Consider the following 20203-nt stretch of genomic DNA (forward strand, 5'->3'; position numbering starts at 1 on the left):
GCCAACTCCCCTGCAGAGTCTGCGGGAGATCTCCCCTGCACGCTGAAGGCTCCTCCAGGACTAGGACACATGTCCAGCGAGGTGCACCTGTCTGCAGAATTCCCTTGGGTCAGAAGCGGCGCCAGGGTTTTTGGCTCCCTAGGCAGGGATCCTTCTGCGCTCTGGGTCTTCAGCGGCAATTCTGTGGTGGGCGGGTCCTTCCACACTCTAGGTCTTTGGCGGCAATTCTGCGGTGGGTCCCAGAGTGAGTGAAGGACCCGCCGCAGAATTGCCATCGAAGACCCTGAGCGCAGAAGGACCCCCCGCCACCAAATTGCCGCCGAGAGTGACAAAATGCCACCCGCCCCAAATCCTAGTGCTCTAGGCGACCGCCTAGGTCACCTAAATGGAAGCGCTGGCCCTGCTTGGGGCTCCATGCAGGTGCAGGGGGCTACAGAATCAGAGCTGCCACCTCCTGAGTAACTGTCACTGCGATGGAGGAAGTAGAATGGGTGCAAAGTCTCTGTGTCAGATCGCAAGGCACCTGCTTAGATTGTATTAACAAAATGCCCAGCCTGAGCAAAGGGACTGGCAAAGGGGGAGAGTAGGGGCTGGTTGGAAATAGAACATATGCTCCTGATTGGCTATTTCATGATGGAGAAAAGTGGCAGGTCAGTTTATATAGATGTGAGCTCTCTGGCGCAGGGAGCAACTCTTGTGTTCTGCGTTTGTGCAGCACCTGGCACCATCTGGGGCCTGGACCATGAGTGGGACTTCTAGCAGCTACAGTTATACAAATACATAGTAATATAGAACTTGCCTGTCACGTTTCTCCATCCTGAAGCAGCAAGTAAGTACATGAAGTACATGTCCTCTGAAATACCAGGGTTTTTTCTGATGTGTCTTATCACCTGTCGAGCTTTTCATGAAAAATGAGACCTGAACTTCAACATGGGTGAGGGAGGTTCTGGTCTCCTTGGACAAGAGCAGAACTATTGCTTTGTTGGTGTAGCAGCAAAGGCAGAGTAACTGCTTGCTTGTCATGAGTGACTTATTTCTGTTTAATTAAAAAGCAAACATGGAAGTTAGTTGCCAAAATTGTCACGGACACTTTCAGTCTGCACTGTTAAAATGATGGGGTCGGGGGAACAGAAGCAAAGGTTCAAACAGAACTGTTTGTCAGGCTATCCTGCAGGTAGGTAACATTTGATGTTCTTGGGGCTTGGTTTAAATGTGTAGTTGCTAATGCCTTGCTGTTCCTGGCAGGCATCAGGTGTGGCTGAGTTAATGTTACCGCTGGAGCCTTATCGTTTGTGGCTCCTGAGTTCCTCTTTTGATCTTTGTTTTGTTTTCCACCCAGCGAGCCTGCTGCAGTGCTGGGCAGTGTTGTATGTGCATAAGGGTAACGTGAGAGCTGTGGACAAGAAGGGAGGTGAATGAGGCCAGAGCCCCATCTCCAGTGAGTTACCTATTGGGCTGGGGAGGTGAAGCGGAGCACTGAAAGGAGACATTGAAATTAACCACACTGGGGCACCTGTGTAATCCATCCTGCAAAGGAGCTCTGCTCTCGCCTTGGGGACCCTTCATCACTTCTTTTGGTTCTCCCTAATCTGAACTCGTTCACCAGGCACTGGGATTTTCTCAGTGCCTTCTGGCCCTCATTTAATATTCCTGTTAGGCTCAGTGGTGACTGGCTCAGAATGTCCCACTTATCTCCCCGTAACCCCCAGGGCGCCGACCCCTGCAGACGAGGGGCTCTGGCACAACAGCAGCAATGAAACAGAACCTTGGAAAGAGAAGTGAGGGATATTTAAACAGGCGTGAAATCAATGGGAAGAGAAATGTTGGCACTTGGGGGAGGGGTGGGGAGCTGACAGGGGGTTGGGGAAGGAGGGTGAGCTGAGCAGCATCTTACTGAGCTGCAAAGATATTACATAGCGACAATGCACTGGGGAGAGCTTGGTTCCTGTAGATGGGAGAGTATGCGGTCTGTGTGAGCCTTGCAGGCAGCCCTAAGCCATATTGTACAGGGTTCCTGCTTATTTCCTGGAAAGCTCGGCCCTCCAGAGGAGACTCACAGCTTCAGGCAAATTTGCAAACAGCCTCATCTTCTCCTTGGCCCTGGGGTACAATCCCCTGCACGTTTCTGCCTCAGTCCCCGGCTGCCGGGGTGAGGGGCTGCAGGGAATGCTGGCCCCCGACGGGGCCTAGGGAAGGAGCAGATTCAGGGACCGTGGGGTGGTTCCAGATAGGGACTGGGAAGTGGAACTCTTCAGGCCAGGTGCTGTGCGCAGCACAAAGGGCCAGGTTCAAAATCTTGAGGTTCCTCTTAAAATCTCAAAACAAAATGGGTGATTCTACGGGGGTGGGGGAGGGAACGTAGAATAAACTTGGGAGAGTGAGTGACTAATAAACCGATGCCATCCGTTAGGTCAGACACCCCGCCTCCGGGTATCTTAGCAGTTGTGTGACTGTGATCCTCAGTGTTTCCCTCATGCCTGAGTGGCTAATGAGGCAATATGTTCTAGCATCAGCTCCTTCCCAGCTCTCCATTCAGTTTGTCAAGGCAAGCTCCAACCCGCTGCGAAAGGCTGGCTGGGTAGCCCATAAGAGCTGACATGCTGGGTAGAGACACCCTCACTGGAATCCCTCCGCTGTCTGCAGCTTCATCCCAGTCCGCCTCTGCATGGCCTGCTGCCTGTAGGCTATCTACTGTCTCGAAAGATCCCCCAGCCCTGTACTAAATCTTCACAAAGAAATCATTGGCCTATAGGAACCTAAAACAACCCTCACTACCAAGCAGATCCTTTCCTGTGGGAGTTGTTACTGGGCTCCTGCACCCTAGCATGCCAGGCTGCCACCCCACGCACACTGGGTGCAGTTCTCTGAGCCTTTATTTTCCCCACGGGGCCAATAAAGCTTCATCAGCCCCAAACTTAAAACTGTACCGAACTTTTGCCCAGAATGACCGGAACAATCACATACCAGAAATGGAAATGAGTCCTGGCCCCTTGGACAGATGCCAGCAGAGAGCTCCCTTCCCTATGATACCTCCATCCATCCATCCTGCATTCCAAAGCTGCTGTAGGTTGCTCTTCTCCTGTTCATCAATAGGGGTCAGTAGCGAGCTCCCTACTATCAAGGGCTTCAGGCTATAGGGTTTATAAACGCTTGGGCTGATTTCTCTCAAAGCTATAATGGCTCCATTGCAGCTGGATTTGGGGACAGAAGTTTAGCATTGCAGTGGGCAGGCATGTGTATGTGGGGGACACTGCTGCCTTCCTCTGGATGGCATTAGAACTGTTCAGCCATGTGTCATGACCCCAGTACTGTTGACAGCTGATGGGGATTCTCCTGTAGCCTGAGTGGTGAGGGGCTGGGCTTTTGAACCTGGAAGATCTTAGCTCTGTCACTGCAAAGTTCTGATTGTTCATGGTGAGCAGCAAAATGACAACTGTGAAGTCCTGCTTGGCCACAGATTTGTTACAGACTCGGGTTTCCTAGGTGCAGGATGACTCATTTCACCAGATGATGGAAGCTGAGGCTGTCACATGGCTGGCACTTAACCTGGGCTATTTCTGAGCCACCTCTCTGGACGCAGCAGTGCTGTTCTCTGTGCTCTAAGGCCATGTGGATTCAGGGAGACCCCTATTACCCTCTTAGTATCACTGCCACTTCGCTGCTCACTTTCAGAACTTTCTTCTTAGGTTCAGTCTCTATGAGAAGTTTACTGTAGCTTCCCTGGCTTCAGGGAGTCTATTTAAAGGCTACTTTTCTCCTGAGATGCCATGGGCATTGCAGCTCTCCAGAGACACTATCCTGCCCCTTCACAGCTGCCTCCATCCAACCCCAGTACCCCCAGCTCACGCTACCCCAACCACCAGAGTTGCACTCCTGGCTCTGACTCCCAATTGGGCCGTGATTGGTCAGCTTCTGATGCCGATGCCCCTGCATTGGCTGACTTCTTGATACAGTAGGAGGGTCTGTTTGAAGATTGTTTCAACCATCAGCTGTCAATCAGGGTATTTGATGGACAGGCCGGACCACTCACCCAAGAGCTACCGAGGTTGGACTCCTCTCTGGAAGAGCTACTGAGGCAGGACTCCTCCCTGAGTCTGTTGTGTGAGTGGTGTCCGTGAATCAAGACCACAATACTGGTCTTGACTCTCATTCACCCCTTTTAGCTCCATGAAATGGCTCCGAGAGCCAGTTGGCACATGAAAGCAGCAAAGAGTCCTGTGGCACCTTATAGACTAACAGAAGTTTTGGAGCATGAGCTTTCGTGGGTGAATCCCCACTTCGTCGGATGCATGCATGTGCTCCATGGGGAAGCCAGGTCTTGCAATTTACAGATTTATTAGAATGTGGAGGCTGATAGGGAAAGAAATTCATCAATTATTTTAATTAGCTTGTCCATTGATCTACCAGTTAGATCATGAAACTGGGAGGCCGAACTCTTGGGTTCTGTTCCTGATTGTGCCGATGAATTGCTGTGGCCTTTACTGTTTTGTGGCTCAGTTTTCCCTTTTGTCTAATGTTACAGCCCCTGGCTCCCAGGAGCGTGCTGTGTGTTGCTGTGACAGATCCCGTTTCTGCATGGTGCTGGTTCTGCTGTCGCTAATCTGCAGCTTGAGTCAGGAGGCGGGAAGGTGTATATGGGGCAGTTGGTGCTGAATGATATGGGCTCTGGCAGCCTTTGACAGGCTGCTGTAACGAATCCAGGAGCTGCTGCTGCGTGAAGCTCTGGCTATGACTGAAGCAGCCCTGTGTGCTTGTGCATGGTGGAGCTGTGAGGGCTGGAGTCGATGATGAGCCTGGTTGGGATTTGTAGACTCCATTGAAAATGCTATGGAGTGCAACCAGCAACTCCATCTTCAGACTCCGCTGAATCCCTTTCTGTTTGGGTCCAGACCAAACCCTGAGAGAGCCCATGGCCTTCCTTGGGCCCACCACAACTCTCTGCCCATGGCCAGCCTTCACTTCCCCTGCCCACGGCCCGCCTTGGGCCCCCTGCAGCCGCTGCCCATTGCCCTCCTTGGACCCACCACGGCTCTCTGCCCATGGCCAGCCTTCACCTCCCCTACCCACAGTCTGCCTTGGGCCCCCTGCAGCCCCTGCCCATGGCCCGCCTTGGGCCCACCACAGCTTTCTGCCCATGGCCCACCTTGGGCCCACCACAGCCCCAGCCCATGGCCCCCCTTGGGCCCACCACAGCTCTCTGCCCATGGCCAGCCTTCACCTCCCCTGCCCACGGCCCTCCTTGGGCCAACCACAGCTCTCTGCCCATGGCCCGCCGCAGCCCCTGCCCACAGCCCGCCTTGGGCCCACCGCAGCTCTCTGCCTATTGCCAGCCTTCAACTCCCCTGCCCACGCACCTCCTTGGGCCCACTGCAGCCCCCTCCCACGATCCGCCTTGGACCCACCCCAGGCCTCCTTCCCCCAGTCCGCCTTTGTCTCCTCTGCTCACCCCCACCCAATTCCAGCTGGCCTGCAACTGCAACCAGGGCAAGTGAGTTCAGCAGCAGCCTGTGGAGAGACTTGTGCACCCCTGCATGAGAAGACAGAGGTGAGGGAGGAGGTTGCTGTTGCAGGAACAGGGCTGTCCAGGGCTCAGAGGGTGGCTTTGTGGTTGAAGAGGGCACTGGCACTCAGGAAATCTGCCTTCAATTCCCTGATCTGCTGCATACCCTCTGGGTGACCTTGGGTGAGTCACTGAGTCTCTATGTCTCGGCGTGATGCTCGCCCTGCCTGTCTGCCTTGTCTAGCTGGATTGTAAACCCTGACTCCAGGCACCCAGCCCAATGCGGCCCCAATCCTGGAATGGACCTCTCAGCGCTGCTCCAATCCAAGTCATACATGCTGCAGCCTGCCGTGGGTTCACACCCACCACTCCAATCCTAAGGCTCAGCATGGGCTCCCTCTGTGCTAGCAAAAGCAGCAGTGATTTCAATGACGGAGGGGTGGGGCAGAGCTGCCCTGTTCTGCGCAGCCCATATGACACTTTATGCAGATTTAATGCAAGGATTTACATATTTGTAATTAATTTGCATGTAGCCATGAACTCTGGTTTAAGATACAGTGTGGATTTAGTGCAGGGGCAAGATGTTGGTGACCGAAACCCTCCATTTATCTCTGAGGCAGTAGCAGGGTCAGCTTACTCTCTGCACTGCCTGGCCAGCACAGCTGACCCTAATCCGGGGGACCCTTGTCTCAGTGTCATTTCAGCCACGCAACTTTTTGCCTCTCTGCTTAGTTGCGGGGAGTGAGTTTGCGATGAGAGAGCTGGAGCTGAAACTGCCCCCTCAACTCATCATTAGAGCCACTGAACAGGTCTTAGATGGAAGCAGTCTATAACCCCTGCAGATTTGCGCTGGTTCAGACCAGTGACTCGTAGGCCGTGGCTCTGTCACTCACTAGTGATGCCCTGAGGCAGCTAGTCCCTGTTGGTGCTGATGTTCCCACCTTCATGGAGCTGGTTTTATAGGTTCATGGGTTTCAAGGACAAAAGGGGGCATTGCGATAATCTGGTCTGCCCTCCTGCACTGCACAGGCCAGAGACGTGCCCCCAAATGATTCCTAGAGCTGAGCTTTCTGAAAAACACCCTGTCTGGACTGAAAAAATGCCATGACCTTGGTAATTTGTGCCAATGATTAATCATAGAACTGTGGGAATGGAAGGGACCTTGAAAGGTCATCAGCCCAGCCCCCTGCACTGATGGAGGAGCAAGCAAACATGGACCATCCTGACAGGTGTTTGTCCAACCTGTTCTTAAAAACCTCCAATGGTGCGATTCCACAACTGCCCTGGGAACCTAGTCCAGAGCGCAACTCCCTTTAGAGTTTTCCCTAATATCTAACTTAAATCTCCCTCCCTGCAGACTTCTTGTCCACCTTCAGTGAACATGAAGAACAATTGCTCTCCATCCTCCTTATAATAGCCCTTACCTTAGCTGAAGACTTAACAGCCTCCCCCCCGCGCCCCGGCATCTTTTCTCAAGACTTAACAAGCCCAGGGTTTTTAACCATTTCTTTAATAGGTCAGGTTTTCTAACCCTTCTATACATTTTGTTGCTTTCCTCTGGACTCTCTCCAGTTTCTCCACATCTTTTCTGAAGTGTGGGCCCAGAACTGGATACAGGACTCCAGCTGAAGCCTCACAATTATCTCTTGCGTCTTACATACGACACTCCCATTAATACATCCCAGAACGATATTGGCCTTTTTCTCAATCGCATCCCATTTTGACTCATATTCACGTTATGATCAACAATGTGATGCAATTGTGGAAAAGGCTAATATCATTCTGGATTGAATATAATATATAGCCTATAGTTACCCTCACTGTTAAAAACTTTATGCCTTATTTCCAGTCTGAAATTGTCTAGCTTCAACTTCCAGCCGTTGGATGGTGTCATACATTTCTCTGCTAGATTGAAGAGTCCATTAGCAAATATTTGTTCCTCATGTAGGTACGTACAGACTACAATCCAGTCACTCCTTAACCTTCTCTTTGTTAAGCTGAATAAACTGAGCTCCTTGAGTCTATCACGAGAAGGCAGGTTTTCTAATCTTCTAATAATTTTTGTGGCTCTTTTCTGAACCCTCCACTTTATCACCATCCTTTTTGACTTGTGAGCACCAGAACCGGACACCGGATTCCAGCAGCAGTGGCACCAGTGCCAAGTAAAATAACCTCTCTGCTACTCTAGATTCCACTGTTCATTGCATTAGCCCTTTTGCTCACAGCATTGCAGTGGGAGCTTATGTTCAACTGATTATCCACTACAACCCCCGAATCTTTTTCAGAGTCACTGCTTCCCAGGATGGTCCCCCATCCTGTAAATCAGGCCGACGTTCTCTGTTCTTAGGTATATACATTTACATGTAACCATTTAAAAACACACATTGTTTGCTTGTACCCAGCTAATCAAGCGATCTGGATCGCACTGTACAAGTGACCAGTCCCCTTTATTATTCACTACCCCCCAATTATTTGTCACCAGCAAACCTGATCAGTGATGATTTGGGGCTTTAATAAAATTGTTAGATTTCCTAGGCTTAGATAAAAATGTTAAATAGGGTTGGGCCCAGATCTGATCCCTGCAAGACCCCACTAGAACAGCGCTGCCCAGAGGATTCAGGGGGCCCAGGGCAAAACAATTTCGAGGGCCCCTTCCATTAAAAAAAGTTGCAATACTATAGAATACTATACTCTTGTGGGGGCCTCTGCGGGGCCCAGGGCAAATTGCCCCACTTGCCCCCCTGTCTGGGTGGCCCTACACTAGAAACACACTTGCTGGATGGTTTACAGTTACATTTGGAGACCTATCAGTTAGCCAGCATTTAATCCATTTAATATATGCCATGTTAATTTTATATTATTCTAGCTTTTTAATCAGAATGATGTGCAGTACCCACTCAGACACCTTCCAGAAGTCTATTACATCCACTTTTTTATCAACCAAGCTTGTAATCTCATGAAAAAGGATATCAAACTAATTCGACAGGATCTATTTTCCATAAATCCATCTTGATTGGCATTAATTACATTGCCCTCTTTTAATTCTCTATGAATTGAGTCCATAATGGCTGCTCTATTATCTTGCCTGGGATCGATATCGGAGTGACAGGTCAGCCTGTTTGTTCTTTTTAAATATCGGCACATTAGCTTTCTTCCAGTTTTCTGGAACTTCGCCAACATCCCAACAGTTATTGAAAATCAACATTAATTATCCAACGAGCTACTCAGCCAGCTCTCTTCAAACTCCTGGCTCCAGGTTATCTGGGCCTGCTGATTTAAAAATGTCTAATGTCAGTAGCTGTTTTTTAACATCCTCCTGAGATACTAGTTGAATGGAAAATATTTATTGACTATTTCTGCCTTTTTCATTATTATTGCTAATTCTGCCATTTCATCTAGTAATGGACAAATACCATTATTAGGATTCTTTTTGTTCCCAATATACTTAAAAAAACTCCTTATTGTCCTTAACTCTGCTGGCCATAGACTGCTCCTTGTGTAACTTTGCTTCCCTTATCAATTTTCTACAATTCCTAATGTCTGATTTATGCTGTCATCTTCCTTTTTTCCATTTGTTATAGATTACTATTATTTAATTTTTTTTATAGCTGCATTCACTTCTCCTTTAAACCGTGTTTTTTTTTAACCAGTGCATCCTTCTTCCTTAATTGTGAGTCTAAGGGCTTGTCTACACTGGCAATTTACAGCACTGCAATTTTCTTGCTCAAGGGTGTGAAAAAACACCCCCCGATCTCAGCAAGTTTCAGCTCTGTAAAGCACCAGTGTAGACAGGTTATGAACGCTGGGAGCAGTGCCTTTCGTGGAGGTGGTTTTGTAGAGCACTGGGAGAGCTCTCTCCCAGCGCTGCACCACGACCACACAAGGCAAGTTAAAGTGCTGCTGCAGCAGGACTGCCACGGCAGCGCTTTAGCATTGCCGGTGTAGACTAGCCCTAAGGCTTTTGGGGCATCTAGTAAAGTGTTCTTAACCAATTCCCAATGATCATTCTAATTTTTCTGATTACATTTTTCCTCCTAGCTGATTTGGCTCATAATTGTTCTCAGCTTTGTGAAATTATCTCTTTTAAAGCACCAAGTATATAAATTGCCGGTCTGGACTTTATTCTGTTTACACATTATAAAACAAGTCATGGATCACCTACCACTGTAGCTAAAGAACACACATTAGTAAGGAAGCAGTAGCAGCCTCATAAACCTGTCTGTGTGATCTAGCCATAGAAAGGGACAAAGTCTCATCCTGTGCTGGTGTGGGTTATACAGGCACATAATTTGATTCATTTCTTCTGAAAGGCAGAGTGGGGAAATGGACAAGACTTGGCTGTGCAGTATTGGGCACTTCTGTTCTATCGCCAGCTCTGGTTGCAGTGACCTTGCCCAACTGCTGCAAGATGGGTGAACAATTGTGGCGTGCCCTCAGACTGGGGTCTGAGGCCTTGGTTAGTAATGGCTGTGAAGGGCACAGAAATATTAAGGTCAGTAGGTAGAAGAAATGGGATTAGAACCCATGGGCTCTTGGTGGTAGCCTGGTACTGTTCCCCCTTGGTTACGGTGTGGCTGGGAATATCTGAACTGCTTGTTTAATTCATCCCCCTTGACTTGTCAGCCTGTGGTATTTGGGGATGGGTCTCAATTGGCCATGGGGTGTTTCCAAGGCTGGGGCCCTGTTGGGGGTGGTTGCAGTGGTACTTGTGGTATAAACTGTGAGGGACTTTGCTCATGTTAAATAAGGTTCATAGCATTAGGAATGGGATATACTCCCCAGGGCTCACATCGAATTTGCCTCTGCCCTTTGCTGCTGAGCTGTCAGATAATGCAGCTGCTGCTTCCACACAGCAAGGGCATGGATGTGATGCCCAGAGAGAGGGCCCCAGGTCCACGTCCCACCAGTGCAATGTGGGCATGTAAAAGTGCTTTGCACTAGTGTGAGTGGCTATTCAAGGGGCCGGGTGAATTGGAGTCATAAATGTCCAGTCCTTTTTAAGCATCATGCCAAGCTCTTGGCTTCGGTAATACCTTGAGACAGTGAGTTCCACAAGTTAATACTATTACAGCCTAGATTCTCTCCAAGCATTGCCTGGCAGAAGGCAGCATGTGTGTATGGGGAACAGGCGTGTGTGCCTAACGGAGCTGACTATAGGCCCCTTATCTTGGATTCTGGTCTCTGCTGGCCCTAGTGTAAACTAGAGCATCCATGGGACTGCTCCAACCTACGCCACTGGTCTAAGATCCCTGAAAGACCCTGTAGCATTGTGTCTTCCCCTATGGCAGATGGAGTGTGTGGCTGGTGCAGTAGTTGGCTCTGCTAGGGAGATTCGCTCTGCCAAGGGAATGATCTGCCACCTGATTGTGGCTCCTCTGCCCCATCAAAGCACAACAGGGCTGGGTAGCATTGGTGCGCCTGGCCCTGCATGTTTAAAGAGTCCCTTTGCACTGATTCTCACTTCGCTACCACTAATTTGTGGGCTGAGCCATTGCTCTGGTCTCCAGAAGACACAAGAGACAGATGTCCTTCTCTGTGCTCAGCCTCCCTGGGAGCCGGCAGGATGTTTCAAGCAGACATTGGCAGCCAGAGCTGTTCTGGGGTGGCTGCTCTGACAATGGGGGCGGATGAAAGTCCGAGCTCGTCCTTGTTCGGAGTGAGCCAAATTCACCGTATTTGAAAAAGCGAAACTCTGAGAGCTCCTCTGTCATAAACAGATAATAGGAGTTAATAGAACAGAAGTACTTTATATCTCTTTTGACTGTAAAGGGTTAACAAGTTCAGTAAGCCTGGCTGTCACCTGACCAGAGGACCAATCAGGGGACAGGATACTTTCAAATCTTGAGGGAGGGAAGTCTTTGTGTGTGCTGTTAGTTTTTGGTTGTTGTTCTCTCTGGGTGCTGAGAGTCACCAGATGTGCAACCAGGTTTCTCTCCAATCTCCCTGATACAGCTTCTTATAGATTTAAAATAGTGAGTATTTGGCTGGGAGGAGTTCAAATGTGTATTTGGCTGGGAGGAGTTCAAATGTGTAATTGGCTGAAAGGAGTTCAAATGTGTATTTGGCTGGAAGGATTTTAATTTGTACTTGTATACTTAGGCTGGGAGGGTATTCCCAGTGTCTATAGCTGAAAGACCCTATAACATATTCCATCTTAAATTTACAAAGATAATTTTTACTGTTTTTTCTTTCTTTAATTAAAAGCTTTTCCTGTTTAAGGACCTGGTTGTTTTTTTATTCTGGTGTGAGATCCCAGGGGACTGGGTCTGGATCCACCAGGGAATTGGTGGGGAGAAAGGAGGGAAGGAGGCGAGAGAAAGGTTAATTTCTCTCTATGTTAGAATTACTGTCTCTCTCAGGAAGAGTCTGGGAGGGGGAGAGAGAAGGAGGGGGGAAGGTGCCGTTTCCTCTCTGTTTTAAGCTTCAGGGAGTTTGAATCACAGTGATCTTCCAGGGTAACCCAGGGAGGGGAAGCCTGGGAGAGGCAACGGGGAGGGAAAGAGTTTACTTTCCTTGTGTTAATATCCAGAGGCACTGGGTCTTGGGGTTCCCCGGGCAAGGTCTTGGGGGGACCAGAGTGTACCAGGCACTGGAATTCCTGGTTGGTGGCAGCGCTACGGGTACTAAGCTGGTAGTTGAGCTTAGAGGAATTCATACTGGTACCCATCTTTTGGACGCTAAGGTTCAGAGTGGGGATTTATACCATGACATCCTCAAAGGCTCCCTTGGCACAGAGCTCCCGCTGACAGAGGGAAACAAGCCCCAGCCTCCCAGCCTGTGCTTAATGCTGCGCTGTGTCTAATGCCCCTGGCTGCTCCCAGGAGCTGTGTGGGGAAGGCAGTGCGGGCTGCCTACAAATCCACCAGATCAGCAGCCTTGGCTGGAAACCTGAACGCCTCCGATCCCGCCTCTTGGGGTGAGAACGAGCGCTGACCCCAGTCCCTGCCAGGCCGGTGAAGGCGCTGGGTGGGCACTGATGGGCCGTGGGCATTACCTGGCCATTGAGCAGACAGTGCACCAGGAAGATGAAGGCTCCCTGCAGGCTGCTGACGATGGTGAATAAATAGGCCATGACCATGGCTGCTGGGCCGACTTGGAGGAGACCAAGGCTCCATGTGCAGCCCAGAAGGAAGAGTTGGGTGATGGCTTTAAAGGTCAGTAACCTGGATAAAGGCAGATGGAGAGATCCCGTTACAATAACTCTATGGAGAGCAATTGGGTCAGGAGGATCCGGGCAGAGTGGGGTGGAGCTTCCATCCCCGGCTTTCCTATGTGGGACAGGCTTACTGTCAATGCAAACACACTGGAAATTCATTCCTATGGATCCTAGATATGCTGTTCCCCTCCTGCAATCCCCCACCCTCTCCGGTGCCAAGACATCTGACCCTCCAGGACTGTTTTGTTGCCCTCTCACCTGTGGTCTCTGACAGTGGACACATCTGCATTGAGGGAGAAGAGTCTGTTTCTCAGGATCCACAGGGTCAGCACAAAGAACATTATATTTATCTGTGGGAACAGTGGGAAATATTTCCTGTAAAACATCCCATCTGGGGCCGGTGACTTCAGCTGAGGCAGAGAACGATCCCAGAGGACCGAGCCAAACACTGCACAACCGGGGACTGCTCATTTCCGGTGGGAATTATCCCCTCCCCGTAATATCTCCTGGAAGCTCTCGGTCTGTCCCCTTGCATAGAGCTGGCAGCACAGACAGGGCTGAGATGGATCAATGGGATCACAGAGGCCAGATGCTGCTCAGAGTTCAATATGGAGCCTCTCCAGTGCAGTCAGCAGTTATTTGGGGCTTACATTGGTGTAACTGAGAGCAGGATCCGGCTCAGAGATTCCAGATCCTGCCTGTAGAATACTCCTTGCCATTTTCAGACTGTAACAAATTCCACACACCCCCCAACTTCCACAGGGGTAGGGAGGAATATGTAGGGACACTTGTTTCCTCCCCTACAAAAAACATTGCAGAGTGGAGCCCTCTCCCTTCCTTGTTCCTTGGGTCATTAACTCAACTAGACCAAACTCTTCTGTCTTCACTTGGCAAATCTCCTGCTGACGTCCCTGGGAGCTGTGCCCGAGTAACGGCTGCAGGCCTGGGGATACAGCACAGGGACTCATTCAGGGATAGACCACAGCCGATGAGCCAGGTGGGACCTAACTGGGTCTTTCCTTATGTTTTATGGGCCAACTTCCCCTCCCTGCTTCACTTAAATCAATGGGGTCACAGAGGTGAGAGGAGAATGTGGTTCAGTGAGGTACCCACCAGGATTATGGCACAGACTGGACCCAGGAAGCTCCAATGAAAGCCTCTCTCCAGGCTGAGCCAGCAGCTACAGACAGGGAGGAAGAAGAAAGTGACTTTAATGGGATTACTGCCTTTTTTCAGCCCTGGGTGCAGAGAGGAGGTGTCACAGGGCAGCTGGCTCTCAAAAGCGAGATGGATCTCAGCCTGCCTGTGACATGGCCGACTCTCTTGTGGGCAGCAGGAAAACAGCCTTCCCCATCTACCTCAGCATGTCCTGCTTCCAGCCACCACTTCCTCTTCCACCTCCTCAAATGACCCTTTCTGGTGGATGGGCCAGTGTTGATGGAGGGCCAGACATGCAGCGGAGGGACCTTGGCCTAGCTGCACTGAAGGAAGTGGAGCTGCCCTGATTTACACCAGCTGAGGATCTAGCCTGGGGTGTCTAGAACAGACCATGCCCCGTTTTAGTGGAGTCTCTCACTTTAGAGAGGGGATGCTCAGGGATTTGCTCATAGTAAGAAGGTGCATTTGTTTCCTACCCACCGGCCCCACAAACCCAGCCTGGGAGCTGGGAGTCCAGTGGGATCTTTCTGGCTTGTTCTTCCATATCATCAGTGGGGTGAGGAGTGCAGATGTCTGACAGGGGGCACCTCAACTACAGCGCTCGGGGCAGCTTAGTGTCCCTGGGGATGGGAAGGGTCCCAGGGGGACATTCAGCTCCCAGGCAGGGTGAGCAGGGAAATCTAGGTTCAAGTCAGACCTGGGGTGAGCCGGACAAGCACATGGAAGCCCCATCCTAGCTCCCCTTCGGGATGGGCACTGAACGTACTGTGTGGAAGTTTCGTAGCCTTCAGGATTCACCCCTGCAGAAATAGCCACCACCAGGGCTGGGAATCCATAGCCGAACGGGTACATGAATCTCTTCTTGAACCGGCTGGCGCTGGTGTAATTCACGACCTTCAGCTTCTTGACGGTGAGGAAGAGGTGCAGCCCCTCCAGGAACATCCAGGTGAAGCAGGCCAGGAAGAGGTTGTGTAGGAGGCCAGCAATGACAGCACACGCCACCTGGGAGAGAGAGAGCCCCGGGACACTGTGGTGGGGAAGAGAAATGCTGAGTATGAGGGAGACCTTCCGGGAGGGGGGAGTGACACCAGGATTCTTGTTAGCACAGCTCTCCAGGTATAGCGCTCCGCGACCCAGAGATGGAAGGTACCTTGGTTTCTGGAGAGTCCTGCGGGTGCACATTGCTGATGCAGGAAGGGAGCAGAGATTAGTGGTTAAAGGAGGGGAGCAGGGCTCAGGGGATCCAGATTCTGTTCCCAGCCCTGCCACAGAGTCCCTGGGTGACCATAGGCAAGTCACGTAGGAGAGGAATCGAGGCACAGGGAGAGTGTGACATAGGGATAGAACTGGCTGAACTCCAGGGATTGGGGACACTCAGACCACTCAGACCAGTGTGAAGGGGCCTAATGGGGTGGAAACATCCCCCCAGGAACACTCCCTGTGTCCTGCACAGCACAGAATCTAGGGAGAACAAAGGGGTTCAAAGCCACACACCCCAGCCCTGCTGCGAATGGAGGAACAGAGCAGGGGAGAATCAGGCCGTACCTGAGTGCGGATGCGGGTCACCTGGGTGAGGAAGAGCAGGTCGGCCAGGAAGAGGCAGAGGCAAAGCTGCAGGTGGAGGGAGGTGCTGACGTTGCGGATGGAGCGGCACAGGAGGAAGGTGAGGATGGCAAGGAAGAGGCACAGCAGGGAGAGGGTCAGTCCCACGTAGGTGATGATGGTCAGTGGGGAACTCTCCTGTAACACAGCAAAGGGGAAATCACCAGTGACCCCAGCCGAGCCCCCTCAGCTCTGATTCAGCCTTTTCCCCAGCAAAGCCTCCAGTCACTCCAGGGAGAGCTTTGCCTACGGCTGAGTGAGGAGCTCAGGGTCCTGCTCTGTGACCTGAGTCTAACGGTGAGATACCGTCACTGCGATGGGAGCCATTAGGACGGCGAAGCTGGAGAGATGGTCACAGCTGCAGGTGGTGTGAGTGCTGTTCCTGTGCACGGCGGTGCAGCCATCCGGAGACCAGCTGCCGCTCTCGGCCACTACTTTCCAGTAGATGCAGAGAGCCTCTTCCTCCTCTTTTTTGGCCTGGAAACACCACAGAATCATCCTCATCCTCACAGGACCACAGAAGGTCGGTTCTGTTATTCCATGGCTATAGCAAACTCGAGGTCACCTACAGCTCCACAGCTCTCCCCACGCAGCCCCTAGTGCCCACTGGGGCCATCCCAGTGGCAGCGGAGAGAGAACACAGATCCTGCTGCTGCAAAAGCCCAGGCCCTGCTATAGGAAAAAAGGGTAATAAATCCTTGCCAGCCAATAGCACCATAAGGAATGTGAGCTGAGCAGTTCTGACAGCGTCCAGCAGAGGGCAGTGCTGTGTGCACACATACACATACGCACCCTAACCACTTCATTACCGTATCAAAGAGTTTCATGCTGACTCCCTGAACCCCACTATCTACACAAAGCGGCTTTCCAGTTATTCCGGCTCAGGGGTGAGCTAGGCGGAGCTCTTACCCTAGAGCACTTTGCACAGCCCTGTGTTGTGCTGTGACCCCCGGTAACCTCCTCCAGTAACACAGCCTCAGTGCATCAGGAATAAGGAGGCCTCCTCTTCTCAGGACCACCAGGAGCCAGAAAGGCAGCACGGTCCAAACGCCCAGAAGGAGATGGTGCCTTCTATATACCCCTCTGGAGCCCCAGCTATGGAGCAAAGCGAGGGGATCTCCCTCCACGCACCTGTCTGTGGCACAGGGTGAAGTCTGCGAATCTGGAGAGGGGAATGGGTCTCCCGTCTCCGACGGCCCCACTCACCACCCTGGAGTTGAGGTGACTCTTCTCCAGCTTCCCACCACCTGGTTGATTTCCCTCGCTGAGACGTCTTGCACTGATGATGGAGTCCAGGATGGAGTAGGAAATAAAAGCAGCAGTCTCCAAACCTGCTGTGAGATGAGGTGATCCCTCGTTAGGGAGATGGAGTCGCTATGGCAAAGAATGAGCCGGCCAGGTGCCCAGGGGTCACAATGAGGATTCGGGGCCCTGAATAGGCAGCTGAGGGTCCACGTTACTCTGGTCCCCTATGTCTCCATTTGGGGTTCTATCTAGACTAGGGCGTTCTTGCCCTTTCCATTCTCTGGGCTCACTTCATACCAGAGACTCTCTCATGAGCCGTCTCCCCTCTGCACCCCCAAATCCTCACTGCTCGGGGCTCAAGCTGTGGGACAGACAGGAACGAAGGTGCCAGCTCCATGGCCCAAAGCCTGAGAACCACTGGCTCAGCCAGCAAGGAGCACTCCAGGGCTAGAGACAGAGGCCGGGGCCGGCCTGGAGATCCATAGGGAGGGAGGGAGGGAGGAACGGGGGAACCCAGACTGGAGTTCGGTGCCAGGGAACTGCTCTGTGCCGTGGTTTGGGCCCTGGGTGTTGCCATCCCCAGGATGGTACCTTGTGTGGCTACCCCAGTGACTGCATCACAGTGCACGTCCATCGTCTCCTCGTGAGCTCTCAGCTTGAAGACTTCGCTGTGCTGGCTGCAGTTCCCTGTGACGAGCCACTTCTGGATAGCTGCGGGGGGTGGGGGTAGGAATTACAGAGCCCCTCGCTGTGAAACCGCTTCCCTGGGAATCTGTCCATTCTGGGTCAGATCCACGCCCCTCCCACTCCGCTTGGAGCCGGAGGGGCTTCAGAGCTCTTCTGCACTAGGGGAGGGGGAAGTTTGGTGCCCTCCCCCCCGAGTTGCCTGATCACCCCTCCCACATCCCCTCCCCCCATTCTGGCCGTGTCTCCCTGGGGATGCTGCGTCCCCAGCAGGGGGAGTAGTGTGGGTGGGGGGAGGCGCCTGGCTCAGCGTGGCAGCCCCTGGTGGTGGAAAGCCAAATATCACATTTAAACCCTTCTCGGGCATTGCTGTTGCTCCTGGGGGCACTGGCGGGGCTGGGTTATATTTCCTGGTGCAGGGGCAATGCTGTTCTCTGTCTGTACTGAACACAGGCTCACATCACAATGATATATAGGCTCTAACTGTCAATGGATTTGGGGCACAGAGTGTAACCCCATATCTCACAGCAGCCAGCAGGTGGCGCTGAAAGCCACACGTCCCCCCTCACCCAGAGACTCTGTCGTCACATTCTGTGTTGTCCTCTCCAGAGACCGGAGAGCAGTGGCCAGTGCAGCCAGTTCCACGCTCTGCAGCAGGACGGTCACGGCCGACCCCTGTCCGTGTCTCTGCTGTCCCAGAGGGAGGTGCTGTTCAGGAGGGCATTGAAACGGAGAGTCATGTTCTGGGGACAGGAAAGGAAAAGCCCTGGGAGCGAGGAGTCCGGGGGTTCAGGTGCCACGTCCCACGTGTTCCCAGGGGGTGTCAGGCATCACAGCCAATGCCAGTTCAGGAGGCAGCAATGCTCTCAGAGGGGGGAGCCCTATACAAGGGAGGTCCACTGAGGCTGACTCAGGACCCCACTGGGACCTGAAGCTAACTGGGGCTAGAACCCTTTGTCCTTCCTTCTTCACTCCTGCTCCCCCATCCCTCCATTACAGATGCCATGGAACAACATTGTCACAAGCCCATGGTTTCCTACGCTGTCGCTATGCTGCATCAGGCAGCTGCTCAGAAATGTCTGGCAGGGCAGGGATAGGGCCCATATCCTGGTGCCTGAAACACTCAGGTCACTGACACATGAGTTGAAGGAGAATCCCCATTAACTGTTAGCAGTATAGCACCTCTGATGAACAACAACAGTTCTGAACACTAGACGGCGCATGCGGGTGGATAACACAAATGTGCACTCATGCAAACACCACTAGTGGGTGCACCCCCCCTCCCCACAGCAGTGGAGGGCACAGATCTTGTCTGAGGAGTATCTATATGTCTCCCTCCCCTCCAGTGAGACTCCTAACCTGGCACAGCAGCACGCAGGGCTCTGGGGCACACTCAGGGGCACTAGCCTGCAGGGCACATTTAAGGGGCGGAGCCTCTCATTTCCAGTGATAACGCCACACTCCCATCTCCAGACGTAGACATGAAACTGTCTAATGTTGAAATAAAGAAAGAGCAAAAACTGCTGCTCCTGCTGCTCCACTTTCCCTGCAGAGAGACCCAGGGCAGAGGTGAGTTCTGCAGCTGCAGAAGGGTGATTGACATTGGTGTTTGCCTTATGCAGGGACCTGATCCTGACACCCCACATTGAGTGAATAAAGCTTTTATATCGGATGTGTCCAGGACATGTACAATGGTTCTGTTGCCACAGTGAAAGGTTCGTGTGGAGAAAGGAAACAGTTTCTAGTAACAGCTGGAATACATCAAGGCTTGGGACTAAGCCCTTTTTTGTTCATATTGGTGCTGGATGCATTGACAGAAAGCAGCCAGAGAGGAGTCCCCTGGCACGTCTTTTACAGATGTTGTAGTGCTCGTGTTGGGAGAGGAAAGAGGAAGTGAAGGAAGATGCAGAGAGACACGGAAGTGCATATTGGAAAGAAACGACATGAAAATCAGCAGAAGAAATCAGAGTATATGGGCTGTAGATTCTGTGCTCTCCTGCAGGAAGACAAGGGGTATGTAAGTCTGGGGACCAGCCACTAGCAAAACTACAGAAGTTTTAGAAGGTTTGATATCGATTTGCAAACACCTAGAAGATAATAAGGTGATAAATAACAGTCAGCATGGATTTGTCAAGAATAAATCCTGTGAATTCAACCTGACAGCTTCCTTTGGCAGGATAACAAGCCTTGTGGCTGGGGGAAGCGGTAGATGTGGTATATCTTGACATTAGTGACGTTTTTGACACTGTCTCACGTGACATAAACAAACTAGAGAAATACAATCTATATGCAGCCACTCTAAGGTAGGTGCATAACTAGTTGGAAAACCATTCCCAGCGAGCAGTTATCAGTGGTGCACAGTCAAGCTGGAAGGGCATAACAAGTGGGGTCCCTCAGGGATCAGTGATGGGTCCGGTTCTGTTCAATATTTTCATCAGTGATTTAGATCATGGCACACAGAGAACACTTATAAAGTTTGCGGACGATCCCAAGCTGGGAGGGCTTGTAAGTGCTGTGGAGGATTGGACTAAAATTCAAAATGATTTGGACACACTGGAGAAATGGTCTGAAGTAAATAGGATGAAGTTCAAGAAGGACAAATGCAAAGTTCTCCATTTAGGAAAGAACAATCAGTTGCCCACATACCAAATGAGAAATGACTGCCTAGGAAAGGGCACTGCGGAAAGGGCTCTGGGGGTCATAGTGGATCACAAGCTAAATAAGGCCTGGTCTACACTACGCGTTTATTTCAAATTTAGCAGCATTAAACGGAATTAACGCTAAACCCGTCCACACAATGAAGCTCTTTATTTCGATATAAAGGGCTCTTAATATCGATATCTGTACTCCTCCCCGAG

General features: G+C 51.4%; 1 protein-coding gene across 1 annotated transcript in view; it reads right to left on the reverse strand.

The window, feature by feature from the left end:
- The window catches only part of LOC127030052 (adhesion G protein-coupled receptor E3-like), a 45616-nt gene that overhangs the window by 7651 nt on the left and 17762 nt on the right, over nucleotides 1–20203 (reverse strand). Inside the window, 10 exon segments of the mRNA XM_050915961.1 lie at nucleotides 12495–12663; nucleotides 12915–13006; nucleotides 13770–13836; nucleotides 14581–14816; nucleotides 15360–15554; nucleotides 15723–15893; nucleotides 16548–16750; nucleotides 17253–17372; nucleotides 17915–18029; nucleotides 18032–18088. Coding sequence (XP_050771918.1) covers nucleotides 12495–12663; nucleotides 12915–13006; nucleotides 13770–13836; nucleotides 14581–14816; nucleotides 15360–15554; nucleotides 15723–15893; nucleotides 16548–16750; nucleotides 17253–17372; nucleotides 17915–18029; nucleotides 18032–18088 — 1425 coding nt within the window.

Source organism: Gopherus flavomarginatus, chromosome 10 (genome assembly GCF_025201925.1).
Source record: "Gopherus flavomarginatus isolate rGopFla2 chromosome 10, rGopFla2.mat.asm, whole genome shotgun sequence".
Lineage (NCBI taxonomy): Eukaryota > Metazoa > Chordata > Testudines > Testudinidae > Gopherus > Gopherus flavomarginatus.